Genomic DNA, 17,042 nt, shown 5'->3' with positions numbered 1-17,042 from the left:
ACAGTTTAAATACAAGATAAAAAAGGTTTTTCATCTTTATTATAGTTTAAATACAAGATAAAAAAGGTTTTTCATCTTTATTATAGTTTAAATAGAAGATAAAAAAGGTTTTTCATCTTTATTACAGTTTAAATACAAGATAAAAAAGGTTTTTCATCTTTATTACAGTTTAAATAGAAGATAAAAAAGGTTTTTCATCTTTATTACAGTTTAAATAGAAGATAAAAAAGGTTTTTCATCTTTATTACAGTTTAAATAGAAGATAAAAAAGGTTTTTCATCATTATTACAGTTTAAATACAAGATAAAAAAGGTTTTTCATCTTTATTACAGTTTAAATACAAGATAAAAAAGGTTTTTCATCTTTATTACAGTTTAAATAGAAGATAAAAAAGGTTTTTCATCTTTATTACAGTTTAAATAGAAGATAAAAAAGGTTTTTCATCTTTATTACAGTTTAAATAGAAGATAAAAAAGGTTTTTCATCATTATTACAGTTTAAATAGAAGATAAAAAAGGTTTTTCATCTTTATTACAGTTTAAATACAAGATAAAAAAGGTTTTTCATCTTTATTACAGTTTAAATAGAAGACAAAAAAGGTTTTTCATCTTTATTACAGTTTAAATACAAGATAAAAAAGGTTTTTCATCTTTATTACAGTTTACATAGAAGATAAAAAAGGTTTTTCATAATTATTACATTTTAAATAGAAGATAAAAAAGGTTTTTCATCTTTATTACAGTTTAATAGAAGATAAAAAAGGTTTTTCATCATTATTACAGTTTAAATACAAGATAAAAAAAGGTTTTTCATCATTATTACAGTTTAAATACAAGATAAAAAAGGTTTTTCATCTTTATTACAGTTTAAATAGAAGATAAAAAAAGGTTTTTCATCTTTATTACAGTTTAAATAGAAGATAAAAAAGGTTTTTCATCTTTATTACAGTTTAAATAGAAGATAAAAAAGGTTTTTCATCTTTATTACAGTTTAAATAGAAGATAAAAAAGGTTTTTCATCATTATTACAGTTTAAATAGAAGATAAAAAAGGTTTTTCATCTTTATTACAGTTTAAATACAAGATAAAAAAAGGTTTTTCATCTTTATTAAAGTTTAAATACAAGATAAAAAAGGTTTTTCATCTTTATTACAGTTTAAATACAAGATAAAAAAGGTTTTTCATCTTTATTACAGTTTAAATACAAGATAAAAAAGGTTTTTCATCATTATTACAGTTTAAATACAAGATAAAAAAGGTTTTCATCTTTATTACAGTTTAAATACAAGATAAAAAAAGGTTTTTCATCTTTATTACAGTTTAAATAGAAGATAAAAAAGGTTTTTCATCATTATTACAGTTTAAATACAAGATAAAAAAGGTTTTTCATCATTATTACAGTTTAAATACAAGATAAAAAAAGGTTTTTCATCTTTATTACAGTTTAAATACAAGATAAAAAAGGTTTTTCATCATTATTACAGTTTAAATACAAGATAAAAAAGGTTTTTCATCATTATTACAGTTTAAATCCAAGATAAAAAAGGTTTTTCATCATTATTACAGTTTAAATAGAAGATAAAAAAGGTTTTTCATCATTATTACAGTTTAAATACAAGATAAAAAGGTTTTTCATCTTTATTACAGTTTAAATACAAGATAAAAAAAGGTTTTTCATCTTTATTACAGTTTAAATACAAGATAAAAAAGGTTTTTCATCTTTATTACAGTTTAAATAGAAGATAAAAAAGGTTTTTCATCTTTATTACAGTTTAAATAGAAGATAAAAAAGGTTTTTCATCTTTATTACAGTTTAAATAGAAGATAAAAAAGGTTTTTCATCATTATTACAGTTTAAATAGAAGATAAAAAAGGTTTTTCATCTTTATTACAGTTTAAATAGAAGATAAAAAAGGTTTTTCATCTTTATTACAGTTTAAATAGAAGATAAAAAAGGTTTTTCATCATTATTACAGTTTAAATACAAGATAAAAAAGGTTTTTCATCTTTATTATAGTTTAAATAGAAGATAAAAAAGGTTTTTCATCTTTATTACAGTTTAAATACAAGATAAAAAAGGTTTTTCATCATTATTACAGTTTAAATACAAGATAAAAAAGGTTTTTCATCATTATTACAGTTTAAATAGAAGACAAAAAAGGTTTTTCATCTTTATTATAGTTTAAATACAAGATAAAAAAAGGTTTTTGATCATTATTACAGTTTAAATAGAAGATAAAAAAAGGTTTTTCATCTTTATTACAGTTTAAATAGAAGATAAAAAAGGTTTTTCATCATTATTACAGTTTAAATACAAGATAAAAAAAGTTTGTCATCATTATTACAGTTTAAATAGAAGATAAAAGAGGTTTTTAATCATTATTACAGTTTAAATACAAGATAAAAAAGGTTTTTCATCATTATTACAGTTTAAATACAAGATAAAAAAGGTTTTTCATCATTATTACAGTTTAAATACAAGATAAAAAAGGTTTTTCATCATTATTACAGTTTAAATACAAGATAAAAAAGGTTTTTCATCTTTATTACAGTTTAAATAGAAGATAAAAAAGGTTTTTCATCATTATTACAGTTTAAATAGAAGATAAAAAAGGTTTTTCATCATTATTACAGTTTAAATAGAAGATAAAAAAGGTTTTTCATCATTATTACAGTTTAAATAGAAGATAAAAAAGGTTTTTCATCATTATTACAGTTTAAATAGAGGATAAAAGAGGTTTTTAATCATTATTACAGTTTAAATAGAAGATAAAAGAGGTTTTTAATCATTATTACAGTTTAAATAGAAGATAAAAGAGGTTTTTAATCATTATTACAGTTTAAATAGAAGATAAAAGAGGTTTTTAATCATTATTACAGTTTAAATAGAAGATAAAAGAGGTTTTTAATCATTATTACAGTTTAAATACAAGATAAAAAAGGTTTTTCATCATTATTACAGTTTAAATACAAGATAAAAAAGGTTTTTCATCTTTATTACAGTTTAAATAGAAGATAAAAAAGGTTTTTCATCATTATTACAGTTTAAATACAAGATAAAAAAGGTTTTTCATCTTTATTACAGTTTAAATACAAGATAAAAAAGGTTTTTCATCATTATTACAGTTTAAATACAAGATAAAAAAGGTTTTTCATCATTATTACAGTTTAAATAGAAGATAAAAAAGGTTTTTCATCATTATTACAGTTTAAATAGAAGATAAAAAAGGTTTTTCATCATTATTACAGTTTAAATAGAAGATAAAAAAGGTTTTTCATCTTTATTACAGTTTAAATATAAGATAAAAAAGGTTTTTCATCATTATTACAGTTTAAATAGAAGATAAAAGAGGTTTTTAATCATTATTACAGTTTAAATAGAAGATAAAAAAGGTTTTTCATCATTATTACAGTTTAAATAGAGGATAAAAGAGGTTTTTAATCATTATTACAGTTTAAATAGAAGATAAAAGAGGTTTTTAATCATTATTACAGTTTAAATAGAAGATAAAAGAGGTTTTTAATCATTATTACAGTTTAAATAGAAGATAAAAGAGGTTTTTAATCATTATTACAGTTTAAATAGAAGATAAAAGAGGTTTTTAATCATTATTACAGTTTAAATACAAGATAAAAAAGGTTTTTCATCATTATTACAGTTTAAATACAAGATAAAAAAGGTTTTTCATCTTTATTACAGTTTAAATAGAAGATAAAAAAGGTTTTTCATCATTATTACAGTTTAAATACAAGATAAAAAAGGTTTTTCATCTTTATTACAGTTTAAATACAAGATAAAAAAGGTTTTTCATCATTATTACAGTTTAAATACAAGATAAAAAAGGTTTTTCATCATTATTACAGTTTAAATAGAAGATAAAAAAGGTTTTTCATCATTATTACAGTTTAAATAGAAGATAAAAAAGGTTTTTCATCTTTATTACAGTTTAAATATAAGATAAAAAAGGTTTTTCATCATTATTACAGTTTAAATAGAAGATAAAAGAGGTTTTTAATCATTATTACAGTTTAAATAGAAGATAAAAATGGTTTTTCATCTTTATTACAGTTTAAATAGAAGATTTGCTGCTGCCCAAAGGCTCAGAAGAGCTGCAAAACCAAAATTATATATATATATACCAAAACCACAGAGACAGAAAACACGCAGCGAAGCTGCACAGACTCCAGCGTGCACGTTCATCAGCGTGCACGTAGACGTCTGCAGGAGTCTGTGCAGCTTTGTGACTGTAGCCTGAGGTCTGACAAGCATGGAAACTGCTAATGGAGAGACAGATGTGTTTAGTCTGACACAGATGTGTTTAGTCTTGATACAGATGTGTTTAGTCTGACACAGATGTGCTTAGTCTTGATGCAGATGTGCTTAGTCTGACACAGATGTGTTTAGTCTTGATGCAGATGTGCTTAGTCTTGATGCAGATGTGCTTAGTCTTGATGCAGATGTGCTTAGTCTTGATGCAGATGTGCTTAGTCTGATGCAGATGTGCTTAGGCTTGATGCAGATGTGCTTAGTCTTGATGCAGATGTGCTTAGTCTGATGCAGATGTGCTTAGTCTTGATGCAGATGTGCTTAGGCTTGATGCAGATGTGCTTAGGCTTGATGCAGATGTGCTTAGTCTTGATGCAGATGTGTTTAGTCTGACACAGATGTGTTTAGTCTTGATACAGATGTTTTTAGTCTGACACAGATGTGTTTAGTCTTGATGCAGATGTGCTTAGTCTTGATGCAGATGTGCTTAGTCTTGATGCAGATGTGCTTAGTCTTGATGCAGATGTGCTTAGTCTGATGCAGATGTGCTTAGTCTGATGCAGATGTGCTTAGGCTTGATGCAGATGTGCTTAGTCTTGATGCAGATGTGCTTAGTCTGATGCAGATGTGCTTAGTCTTGATGCAGATGTGCTTAGTCTTGATACAGATGTGCTTAGTCTTGATACAGATGTGTTTAGTCTTGATGCAGATGTGCTTAGTCTGATGCAGATGTGCTTAGTCTGATACAGATGTGCTTATGCTTGATGCAGATGTGCTTAGTCTGATACAGATGTGCTTATGCTTGATGCAGATGTGCTTAGTCTGATGCAGATGTGCTTAGTCTGACGCAGATGTGCTTAGTCTTGATACAGATGTGCTTAGTCTGATACAGATGTGCTTAGTCTTAATACAGATGTGCTTAGTCTGATACAGATGTGCTTAGTCTTGATACAGATGTGCTTAGTCTGACGCAGATGTGCTTAGTCTTGATACAGATGTGCTTAGTCTGATACAGATGTGCTTAGTCTGATGCAGATGTGCTTAGTCTTGATACAGATGTGCTTAGTCTGACGCAGATGTGCTTAGTCTTGATACAGATGTGCTTAGTCTGATGCAGATGTGCTTAGTCTTGATACAGATGTGCTTAGTCTGATACAGATGTGCTTAGTCTTAATACAGATGTGCTTAGTCTGATACAGATGTGCTTAGTCTGATACAGATGTGCTTAGGCTTGATGCAGATGTGCTTAGTCTGATACAGATGTGCTTAGTCTGATGCAGATGTGCTTATGTACAGATTTGCTTTGTCCGATACAGATGTGCATATGTACAGATGTGCTTATGTACAGATGTGCAATGTTGAGACGAGGAGAGGAGAGTCGGCTAAAGGCTCCAGGTGTGGTCGCTCCTCCAGGTCGGGGGAAATGGAGGCAGGTGTTTCCAGATGTATTCAAAGCAGTGGTCCGATACAGATGTGCTTAGCCTGACACAGATGTGCTTAGCCTGATACAGATGTGCTTTACCTCGCACAGATGTGTGTTTTCTGAAAGCAGTGGGAGCAGGCGTGTCTCAGCGGAGGAGGAACCACACTTGGCGAGGACTCCATCTGTATCAGGAACTGGCTGCTTGAGGTTTTGTGTTTTCTGGTTTGTTAAACGTGTTTTTCTCTGCAGCTGCTGTGCTGGAAATCCAGCAGCTGAAGCCATGTTGTGTGAAGTTCATGTTTCTTTTGTGGAATTATCTCACATTTCTTTTCTTTTTATGTTACAAAAATCATGTTCAGTCTGTATTTTCTTCACTGGTTTTTACTCTTAATGATCCGGGTGACTGAAGTTTAGAGTCTGGAAACCTTCTGCACAACATTTCCTTCCAGCATCCTCTAAATTACTGTGATTTCCGCATAGAAATGTGGAAATATTGGATCTATCGCTGCTATTGTTGCAGGGAAGTTGAACCTTATCTTTATATAATGGCTCAATGACTGCAAAGAAAACACTGACGTCTTTCTCACGCCTCATTACTGCTGACAACGGTCTCCTTTGAACTTCCACAGCGGACTTGGCAGCGTTTCTAGGCCATCTCAACTAACTGCTGGAAATTCTGCTGCAGCTAAAAATAACAATAAATGGCACTGTTTGGGGACCTCGGCATTGTTTGACATTCAGCAACCCTATCAGACCAGTTTTACTGTTGCACAACACTGCGTGCGTGTGCATTGTTTGCAGGCCTGAACTGCAGTTCAACGCAAGCTTTACACAAGCAGCTCAAAACAACATCATCACCTGCCTCATAATGTGTTGAAAAGCCATGTTTTCATTATTCTAAGGTAGCAACAAGCTGTACGTTTCCATGCCAACAGACAGCACACCTGAAAGGCTTTTAAAAGATGCCCATGAACGCAGAATGTGTTGAAATCGTGTCCCACTGGCTTCACACGTCACCGTGAGGCCACACGCTCGATGGTTACAGTTACGCAACACTGGAAAAATGAGGCTGGACTTTTAAAATGCACGTAAACACGTTGCTCCAACCCATTTACTACAATGTCAGTCTCCTCAAAGCCGGACTAACACACCCAGGTCATGTTGTCTGGGTTTGAATTGCTCCTGTTTGCATACACTGATCCAGACTTTAGTGACCTCTGCACGTGCACAAAGGTTTAATCTTTTAAATCCCCGTAAAGCTGCTCTCATTCACATATTTTTTGTTTGTTTTGTCAGAAACTGGGACTAAAATCAGCCCATTAGGACTACCTATTAAAGCGTTTCCAGCCGGTCGCTCTGCTCTAATAAAACCCTGATTTTATAACCACAGAATCACCGTTAAAGTAGCTTAAAGACGGCGTCTGAGCAGTGAATTCAGCTGGATTACATGGACCAGGACCCCCCACAGAGGAGGTCAGAGGCAGCAGGATGTCTGGAAGGTTTTCTCATAGTTCACAGCATCAGTCAGTAACTGGATTCTGCTCCTATGCATGTATACTGGGACAAGGATGCTGGTCCAGTAGCTGGAGCCGTGGCTCAGCTGTGTTTGTGCCAGTGCTGGATGTTTATGAGGTTTCACCCTGATGGTCATCATCACTCTGACATCTGAGATGTCACAGATCCTGCTGCAGGTTCTTAGTTTTAGTCATCAACTATCAGAACAGAATTCATTATGTACCATAAAACTCCAGCATGCAGGAACAAGGAAAACATGCTTTTGATTAAAAAAATCTTATGTCAGTTCTTCCTGCTCTGTGCAAATATATGAGCTCTCATTTCTTTCTATATTTCCAGGAAAACTGAGTAATAGTTTCAATGATTTACTGAAACATGGTCAAATATAAATCAGAATCTGAGGCAGAACCAGAGTTTTTTATCAGTTCTGAGCAGCTTTAAAGTGAATATCTGGTCTGAGCTCCTTTATTCTCCAACACAGCCTGAACCCTCTGAGACAAGCTTTCTGTCATTTCTTTAAGGAGTCTTCAGGAATAGTTCTCCAGGCTTCTTGAAGGACATCCCAAAGCTCTTCTTTGGATGTGGGCTGCCTTTTGTTCCGTTCTCTGTCAGATGATCCCACACTGCTTCAATAATGTTGAGGTCCGGGCTCTGGGGAGGATTCATCCCTCCATAAGACCTGTTGCCACTGATTTTCAGTCCACTTCTTGTGTCATTTGGCACAGCTCAGCCTTTTCTCCCTGTTTCCCTTCCTTAAGAACGGCTTCTTGACAGCCACCCTTCCATGGAGACCATTTCTGATGAGGCTTGGGCCAACAGTAGATGGATCAGCTGAAGGTCCAGATGCATCTCTCAGGTCCTGTCAGGTCACAGCTGGATTTTTTCCTCTTTCTTAAGGACATCACTTTCAGATCCTGTTCATCTGCTGGAGATAGTTTTTTAGGCCTGACACTTCTTCTTTTGTCCTCCACTTGTCCAGTTTCCTCAAATGTTTTAAGGACACACTGCACACCATGCTGAGATATGCCAAGTTTTCAGCTAATAGCTCTTTGGGAATCACCTTGTTGCTGCAGAAATCCTATTTTCTGTCTGTCAAACTGTGTTTTCTTTGCTGTTTTTCATAGATGCAGCTAAAGAAATGGGAACAAATGATGTGTCTTTGTGACAAAGTGCCTAAAGATCCAGTTTAAAATGGCTTCTTTGCTAAGTTGTCTGTTCTGTGTCGACACAACACTGGTTCATCCCTTGAGTTAGGAGCCTTTTTTCTGCCTGAATGGTTCATAGCTCAGAGTTAAGTGGCTGAACAAAGAAAAAACACTGAAAATGCTCAGGTACAAGGACTGAAGATGAGGGAAAAAGCAGAAAATGTCCAAAGAAAAACTGTGAAAGAGCTTCAGGAAGCTGCAGAACTGTTGATCAGGACACTTTAAAGGTTACAGAAAGCTGCAGAACTGTTGATCAGGACACTTTAAAGGTTCCAGAAAGCTGCAGAACTATTGATCAGGACACTTTAAAGGTTTCAGAAAGCTGCAGAACTATTGATCAGGACACTTTAAAGGTTACAGAAAGCTGCAGAACTGTTGATCAGGACACTTTAAAGGTTCCAGAAAGCTGCAGAACTATTGATCAGGACACTTTAAAGGTTTCAGAAAGCTGCAGAACTGTTGATCAGGACACTTTAAAGGTTACAGAAAGCTGCAGAACTATTGATCAGGACACTTTAAAGGTTTCAGAAAGCTGCAGAACTATTGATCAGGACACTTTAAAGGTTTCAGAAAGCTGCAGAACTGTTGATCAGGACACTTTAAAGGTTTCAGAAAGCTGCAGAACTGTTGATCAGGACACTTTAAAGGTTTCAGAAAGCTGCAGAACTATTGATCAGGACACTTTAAAGGTTTCAGAAAGCTGCAGAACTATTGATCAGGACACTTTAAAGGTTACAGAAAGCTGCAGAACTGTTGACCAGGACACTTTAAAGGTTTCAGAAAGCTGCAGAACTGTTGATCAGGACACTTTAAAGGTTTCAGAAAGCTGTAGAACTATTGATCAGGACACTTTAAAGGTTTCAGAAAGCTGCAGAACTGTTGATCAGGACACTTTAAAGGTTTCAGAAAGCTGTAGAACTATTGATCAGGACACTTTAAAGGTTTCAGAAAGCTGCAGAACTGTTGATCAGGACACTTTGAAGGTTTCAGAAAGCTGCAGAACTATTGATCAGGACACTTTAAAGGTTACAGAAAGCTGCAGAACTGTTGACCAGGACACTTTAAAGGTTTCAGAAAGCTGCAGAACTGTTGATCAGGACACTTTAAAGGTTTCAGAAAGCTGTAGAACTATTGATCAGGACACTTTAAAGGTTTCAGAAAGCTGCAGAACTGTTGATCAGGACACTTTGAAGGTTTCAGAAAGCTGCAGAACTATTGATCAGGACACTTTAAAGGTTACAGAAAGCTGCAGAACTATTGATCAGGACACTTTAAAGGTTACAGAAAGCTGTAGAACTATTGATCAGGACACTTTAAAGGTTTCAGAAAGCTGCAGAACTATTGATCAGGACACTTTAAAGGTTACAGAAAGCTACAGAACTGTTGATCAGGACACTTTAAAGGTTACAGAAAGCTGCAGAACTGTTGATCAGGACACTTTAAAGGTTTCAGAAAGCTGCAGAACTGTGGATCAGGACACTTTAAAGGTTTCAGAAAGCTGCAGAACTGTTGATCAGGACACTTTAAAGGTTAAAGTATAATCTGGCTGCTGGGAAGGAAAATGATCAGGACTTTTAAACAGTGCTGTATTTCTCACATCTCACGTTATCTCTTACTCCAAAGTTACAGTCCTGTATTACACGTTTTTAACTTCTCTCTGCAGCGCCCCCTGCTGTGGGAACACCGGCATCTTCACTCTGAAGCTGTTCGTTAACCTGAGCCACAGTTTGTTCACTCAGATTTATCTGATTGCTCAGATTTAGGTGGAAACATGTTAAATGAGACGTTTTGATGTGCTGCTGCTGTATCTTCCAGCTGCGCTTCTGGTTTTCTTACATTTGAGTGCATCACGACGACATTTAATCCAATCTAAAAGTGTCTGAAATGCAACTGATCTTGATGAATGACATGGTCAACATCACTTTCCGTCTGGATCAATTGCTCATAGAGGTTTTAGATCAGCTGCGGCGCGTGTGCAGAGATATGTCATCCCTCTGCAGATGAAAACACCTTCTGGTGTCAACTGAGTGCGTCTATGACAGCAGCACGCAAGTATCCCTCCCTCCTCTTACCTGTTGCCACACACTTTCACTATGGAAAGAGGATGTTCTGTTTCCTCATGCCACCGGTACTTCCCCGGCGTACATGTATAAAAGAAAGGCGTTTGGCTGATGAGGAGCAATCAGATCAAAACCAGTCTGAACATAAACAGTCAGAGTCAGAGTCAGAGTCATATCAGCGGCGCAGAGAATGGACGTGAGAGTGGTAAGCTCCGGACCAGCCTGCCGCTCACACACCGCCTGCTCTCCGCCTCCTCCGTCATCTCACCGCGCTGTGTTTGTCTCCCCCCGCAGATTTTCACCTTGGTGCTGTGCCTCGTGCCTGTGTGGACGTGCATGATCAACTCAGAACGATGCTGTGATGAGGAGACGCTGCAGAGGACCGCAAAGAAGAAGCTCGGCAGCCTCTACCCGCAGCCGCCGGAGCCCGCATCTGTGGCGGACGCCAGCGCACCTGCCACCTGTCCGCTGGAGCTTTATCAGAAGATGTTGTTGCTCCCAGAGATCAAGGACAGGTCGCTGTCCCCCTGGAGATACATGTAGGTACCGCCCTGACACACGAGGCTGATTTAAACTTATAGCTTTTTAAGAGGCAGGTTCGCTGATCACCTCTGAGGAGACGGACGAGATTGGAATAAATCGCTGCTCAGGAATAGAGTTCTGGCTTTAGGGTGAATCTAACTTTTATCTGATTAAACTAATAACTTACAGTGCTGCCTTCATTTAAACGATTCGTGTAGAATAAATTGGAAGCAGAGAGCAGGTGGAGATGCTGACAGAGGGGACTCCTGGCTCAGATGCTGCTTCCCTCTCAGACTGTTTTCCGTGCACAGGTCAACTTTAACTGGGTCAGAAACCCTCAGTGAGCTCAGAAAACGTGAATTTCCCAGTTTAAGATGAATGGGGGAAAGATAGGAGGAGGAGGGGGGTGGGTGCTGGAAGCTGTGAGGATGCTTAATTTGAATTATTTAGTTATTATTAGTTATTATTTAGTCATTATTTAGATTTTCACAAACCAACCGCGTGGCAGGACCCACACTGACACTTTTACGCGTGGCAATAACGGAGTGTTTGCATGTGAGAAGTAACGTAAAGAGTCACGCATCACTCAGAGCTGCAGGTGAGATGAAACCAAATGTGGGGACTTGTCCATCACAGCGTTCACTCACTCCTGCGGTCAGTTCAGAATAACCAAGCAGGAGGAAGATGGTGTAATCCGGAAATTAGAATTTGCGCAACCCTGATATCAGTTTATGGGGCTGACGGGTGTGCTGCTCCATGACGGGAAAATCCCGACTTTCCACATCATCGTGGCTCAGGTGGCTCACAGTCACTGAGAAAGACGTGAATATAGTGAGATTTTAAGACAGTTTATCACAGCTAACAGGATAAAAACTAATCCAACACTGATTTTAGCTTCACGCCGCAGCCCGGCATCAGACTAAAATCATTTAATTTACACACGATTTACTCTCATTGTGATTGTTTTCAAATGGGAACAGCATGTGAGGGTCATTGAGGTGTGTGTCACTGACCCATTCTGGGGGGCCATGTCGGTTGTTGCCCCGTGAGACGTTCACTTACCTGACCAATACTACGATTAACTGGTTAACCCCGCCTGTGGAAGGCAGTCAAAGCTGCATGGTAATGGATCGGTAGACAGCTGTGAGGCTGAAGCTCGTTATTAGACACCACTGGGAGTTAAATAATGCCATGGTGCATTCAAGCAACACATTTTTGGCTTTAGGATTTTATTCCCCAAATGGCGCTTAGTGAAATCCTGGTGGCGTGAATTTTCTATTCAGTTCAGTCTTGCTGATGACGCGCCAAATCAAACACAAACGTCATCTCAGGACACCTCAAACATACAGTCCAATTCATTACATTACAATCAGAAAAGCTGCCTCGCTAAGGTAACCACCTAGCTGAGTGTTTAACACGTTTATTACGCGCCACTGTGTCGGATTGCTGGCAGAGGAGGTGCATTATGAGCCACTGGCTTTCTGACTGAGTCCTCTTTTTCCCTTCCAGAACTGTAACGAAGCCGAACCACTTTCCTCACACCTATGTGGAGGCTGAGTGCCTGTGCCAGGGATGCATCCTTGTTCACGAGAACGGCTCCGTGGAGGAAAGCCATGACTACAACTCCGCCGTCATAACGCAGACGCGGGTGTTCCTGAAGCGGGTGCCGTGCTCAAATGGGACGACATACCGGTTGATGCCGGTCTCCGAACAGGTAGCTGTTGGGTGTACCTGCGTCAAATACAAGTCTTCGTAGGGGCGACCCTGCGGACCTGCTGCCCCACCACAGCTCATGTTGCGCTTGCGCTTCTTCCAACTCGGGTGGGTGAAATCAGACTGCCGGCGCTCAGAGGAAACCTTTCCTCAGCTGGAGTCCGAGCTGGACACGTGGCCCTGACACGCCTCCGTGCGCAACTTACAGCACTCCATACTTTTTATAGGCTATTTATTGTGTATTTATTTATAATGTATGTTTGGTAGGTCCTTACAGGCCCTGTTTGCTCTTTATCATGACTTGTTTACAGCTGCGCAAAGTGCAGCTGTTTTCATAAATATATATATATTGATGACATGTCATCAAAGAAATTAGCTATTGTATAGGTTTCTTAAATCTGAATTGAACTGTTAATAATTGAATATTTATTTGGGTTTTTTGCATGCGAAATGTTTGAGCACTTGCTCTTCATCGCATGATAAGGAAGACTTTGGAGTTTTTTCTCTGGCTGGTTTCGTCCCAGTGGGACTACAAAAGTTGAGCTTCTCTGAAGCAAAATAAAGAAAAATGTTTAAAAGAGAGTAAGTGTGTGTGTCTGTATTTAAAGGGGTCTCTAAGCACCGGGTTGACTGGTCAAGTGAGAAAGAAACTACACCCTCCCTCTGGTTTTTACACATTATAGCGTAAAAAAGGTAGTTGAAAAGCAACACATGAAAAATTACGCTGTGTCGTTATTTATGGAACAAAAACTGAGAGAAAACACTAAAGCAGTGTGTGAAAAACTAAGTGAACCCTCACTGCTCCCACAGGAATTAAGAGGGTAAGAAGCAGCCAGCTGCTGATGATCAATGCTCTGATTAACTGATCCTCAGTCAGTGTGAGCAGCTCTATAAAAGCAGAAGTTCTGTCAGTTTAACACGATGCCAAGGAGGAAAGACACCAGCAATGATCTCAGAGAAGCAGCTGCTGCTGCCCATCAGTCTGGGAAGGGTTATAAGGCCATTTCCAGACTATCTGGAGTCCATCATTCTACAGAAAGAAAGATTATTCACAAGTGGAAAACATTCAGGACAGCTGTCAATCTTCCCAGGAGTGGACGTCCCAGCAAGTTCACCCCAAGGTGAAGAAGCCCAGAGCTACATCTCAGACTCTACAGGCCTCAGTTAGCATGTTAAAGGTTAAAGGTCACCCCAAGGTGAAAAAGCCCAGAGCTACATCTCAGACTCTCCAGGCCTCAGTTAGCATGTTAAAGGTTAAAGGTCACCCCAAGGTGAAAAAGCCCAGAGCTACATCTCAGACTCTCCAGGCCTCAGTTAGCATGTTAAAGGTTAAAGGTCACCCCAAGGTGAAAAAGCCCAGAGCTACATCTCAGACTCTACAGGCCTCAGTTAGCATGTTAAAGGTTAAAGGTCACCCCAAGGTGAAAAAGCCCAGAGCTACATCTCAGACTCTACAGGCCTCAGTTAGCATGTTAAAGGTTAAAGGTCACCCCAAAGTGAAGAAGCCCAGAGCTACATCTCAGACTCTACAGGCCTCAGTTAGCATGTTAAAGGTTAAAGGTCACCCCAAGGTGAAAAAGCCCAGAGCTACATCTCAGACTCCACAGGCCTCAGTTAGCATGTTAAAGGTTAAAGGTCAACCCAAGGGGAAAAAGCCCAGAGCTACATCTCAGACTCTACAGGCCTCAGTTAGCATGTTAAAGGTTAAAGGTCACCCCAAAGTGAAGAAGCCCAGAGCTACATCTCAGACTCTACAGGCCTCAGTAAGCATGCTAAAGGTTAAAGGTCACCCCAAGGGGAAAAAGCCCAGAGCTACATCTCAGACTCTACAGGCCTCAGTTAGCATGTTAAAGGTTAAAGGTCACCCCAAGGTGAAAAAGCCCAGAGCTACATCTCAGACTCTACAGGCCTCAGTTAGCATGTTAAAGGTTAAAGGTCACCCCAAAGTGGAAAAGCCCAGAGCTACATCTCAGACTCTACAGGCCTCAGTTAGCATGCTAAATGTTTCAGATGGATGTCTGAGCTACAGCATGACAGAGGTGGTTTGTGCACAACAAGGGGACAAAAAGTAGTCCTCATCCTGGTTTGTTTGTTAGAGACGAGCAGTTAACTGTTCCAATCACCAAACAACTCTGCTGGGATCACATCCCTTTGCTCTCTAATAAAAACACAGAGAATCTAATTATATCTATCCAAGGATGCATATGCAGGCGCATGCACGTCTTGTATTGTGACTAATGAATATAGTTAGGAAATTTAAAAAATGGATCTGAGTCATTCCAAACTGAGTAAAACAAAGATGAGACATCAGGAGTTATGTGGAGGTCAGAAATAAAGGGAAAACATGAGTAAAGATATGATGAAAATGACTCAATGCTCCACTCATGGTTGAGTATTCAGATGGTTTCTCTTTTCAAGAATATACTGTACATAAAAAAGAATGTATTTGGGTGCCATTCCAAAGAAATCTTAAACTTCTGAAGATAAAACTTTCAGTTTTGCTGCAGAGCTGAAGTTTCTACAGCAGAGCTGAAGTTTCTGCTGCAGAGCTGAAGTGTTTCTGCTACAGAGCTGAAGTTTCTGCTGCAGAGCTGAAGTTTCTGCTACAGAGCTGAAGTTTCTGCTGCAGAGCTGAAGTGTTTCTGCTACAGAGCTGAAGTTTCTGCAGCTGAACTGAAGTTTCTGCTGCAGAGCTGAAGTTTCTGCTACAGAGCTGAAGTTTCTACAGCAGACCTGAAGTTTCTACAGCAGAGCTGAAGTGTTTCTGCTACAGAGCTGAAGTTTCTGCAGCTGAACTGAAGTTTCTGCTGCAGAGCTGAAGTTTCTGCTGCAGAGCTGAAGTTTTTGCAGCTGAACTGAAGTTTCTGCTGCAGAGCTGAAGTTTTTCTCCAGCAGAGCTGAAGTTTCTGCTGCAGAGCTGACGTTTTTGCAGCTGAACTGAAGTTTCTGCCGCAGAACTGGGCCTCATGCACAAAGGGTAAGTACGCACAAAAAAGTGGCGTACACACTTTTCACGTCAAAGATCAGATGTATCAAGAGCGAAATGACCGTGGAAATGTGCGGTGCCTCACGCCAACTTCAGGGCTGTAGTACGCACTTTTCCACAGCTGATGATTCTGAGTGATGTGCACATCTGAGACACATGAACAATTAACACACCAATGTGTCTGCAGAGTGGATCTAAAAACATGCGCAAAGTGTTGCAATGGATACCATTAAAAACAAGGGCTGCTTTAGCGGTGTTGGAAGACTTTGTAAATGGTGCAATTGGAAGAAAACGTGTTTTAAGAGACTGAGAGGATTTGTTGGCACATGATGACAACTGGCTCGTCAGCCGTTTTTAGGGCAATCCTCCTGGAACACAGCGAGGAGCCATGCGCTGCTTGCGCCACAGGTGTCGTGCACACTGGGGTTTAACCACCCGGGCATTCCAGAGGGAGCTGGCCAACCGATCGGGACTGTGCCAGTCGACCCTGAACTGAGCCACCCCAGCAGGTATATCAAATTCCCAAAATGCAGTTGAACGGGCCAACATTGAAGCGTAGTTTGAAACAAGAGCCGGTTTTCCCGATGTAATCAGAGCTATTGACTGCATATAAATGGATATATGGAGCTATAAAAAGCTCCATCATATGATGAATTTCTATGTCAACAGGAAACATTTTCATTCCATCACTGTACAGATCGTATGTGATGCGCACATGCTTACTGTACTGTGCGCGATGGGTGGCTTCTTGGTGAGAAACTTTACTCGTGTAATTGTCCCCGTGACGTGCATTGACCACGTGCGCCCCCCAATTTCCATCCCGTCTTCACAGCATCACAGTTGGTGGTTAAAGTTAGTAACTTGCTGTTTTTTGTTGGTTAAACCACAGCTTAAGATCTTTATAACAAGCCCCTGATCGTCTCTGTGTGCAAATGTTAATAACCCCGTGCGTAAAGTGTGAAATGTCTTAATCGGCCTCACCTTTGCGCACGTCTGCACTGATTACTGTATGAACACGTTCGTTGTGAGTTACACAAATACAGGTATTTACCTTTAATCAGAGTCACCCATCACCCCTGAGAGAGCAGCATCACCCATAGTTGTCTCGACTCTCTGTTCAAACAGCCCCCTGCTGTGTGCGCTTCTCAGACCCCACAGCATTAAAGGCCTCGCTCACGCTCTCCCACCCACTCCTCTTATGTTTGCTGCTTATATCGTAGGACAGCGCGCCAAAGAACACATTTTTGCGGGCCTCCACTTCAGAAAGTAGCACCTCCATCTCGCTTTCCGTTAAGTTCTTCTTTTTCCCGTCTTACTCATTCTTTTCTCTTTATTTTCTGATCGTGCAGAGA

At 38.5% G+C, this 17,042-nt stretch overlaps 1 protein-coding gene across 1 annotated transcript; it reads left to right on the top strand.

Annotated features, from left to right (window-relative positions):
* Positions 1 to 10,641: 10,641 nt before the first annotated feature.
* On the top strand, positions 10,642 to 12,812 carry il17c (interleukin 17c). Its single transcript, XM_072385306.1, has 3 exons — positions 10,642 to 10,674; positions 10,764 to 11,008; positions 12,501 to 12,812. The coding sequence occupies exons 1-3, from the start codon at positions 10,660 to 10,662 to the stop codon at positions 12,745 to 12,747; spliced, it is 507 nt and encodes a 168-aa protein (XP_072241407.1). The 5' UTR covers positions 10,642 to 10,659; the 3' UTR covers positions 12,748 to 12,812.
* The last annotated feature ends 4,230 nt before the right edge of the window (positions 12,813 to 17,042 follow it).

Source organism: Leuresthes tenuis, unplaced genomic scaffold (assembly GCF_036924035.1).
Source record: "Leuresthes tenuis unplaced genomic scaffold, fLeuTen1.0.hap1 SCAF_5, whole genome shotgun sequence".
Classification (NCBI taxonomy): domain Eukaryota; kingdom Metazoa; phylum Chordata; class Actinopteri; order Atheriniformes; family Atherinopsidae; genus Leuresthes; species Leuresthes tenuis.
This window is presented reverse-complemented; position numbering and strand designations above follow the sequence as displayed.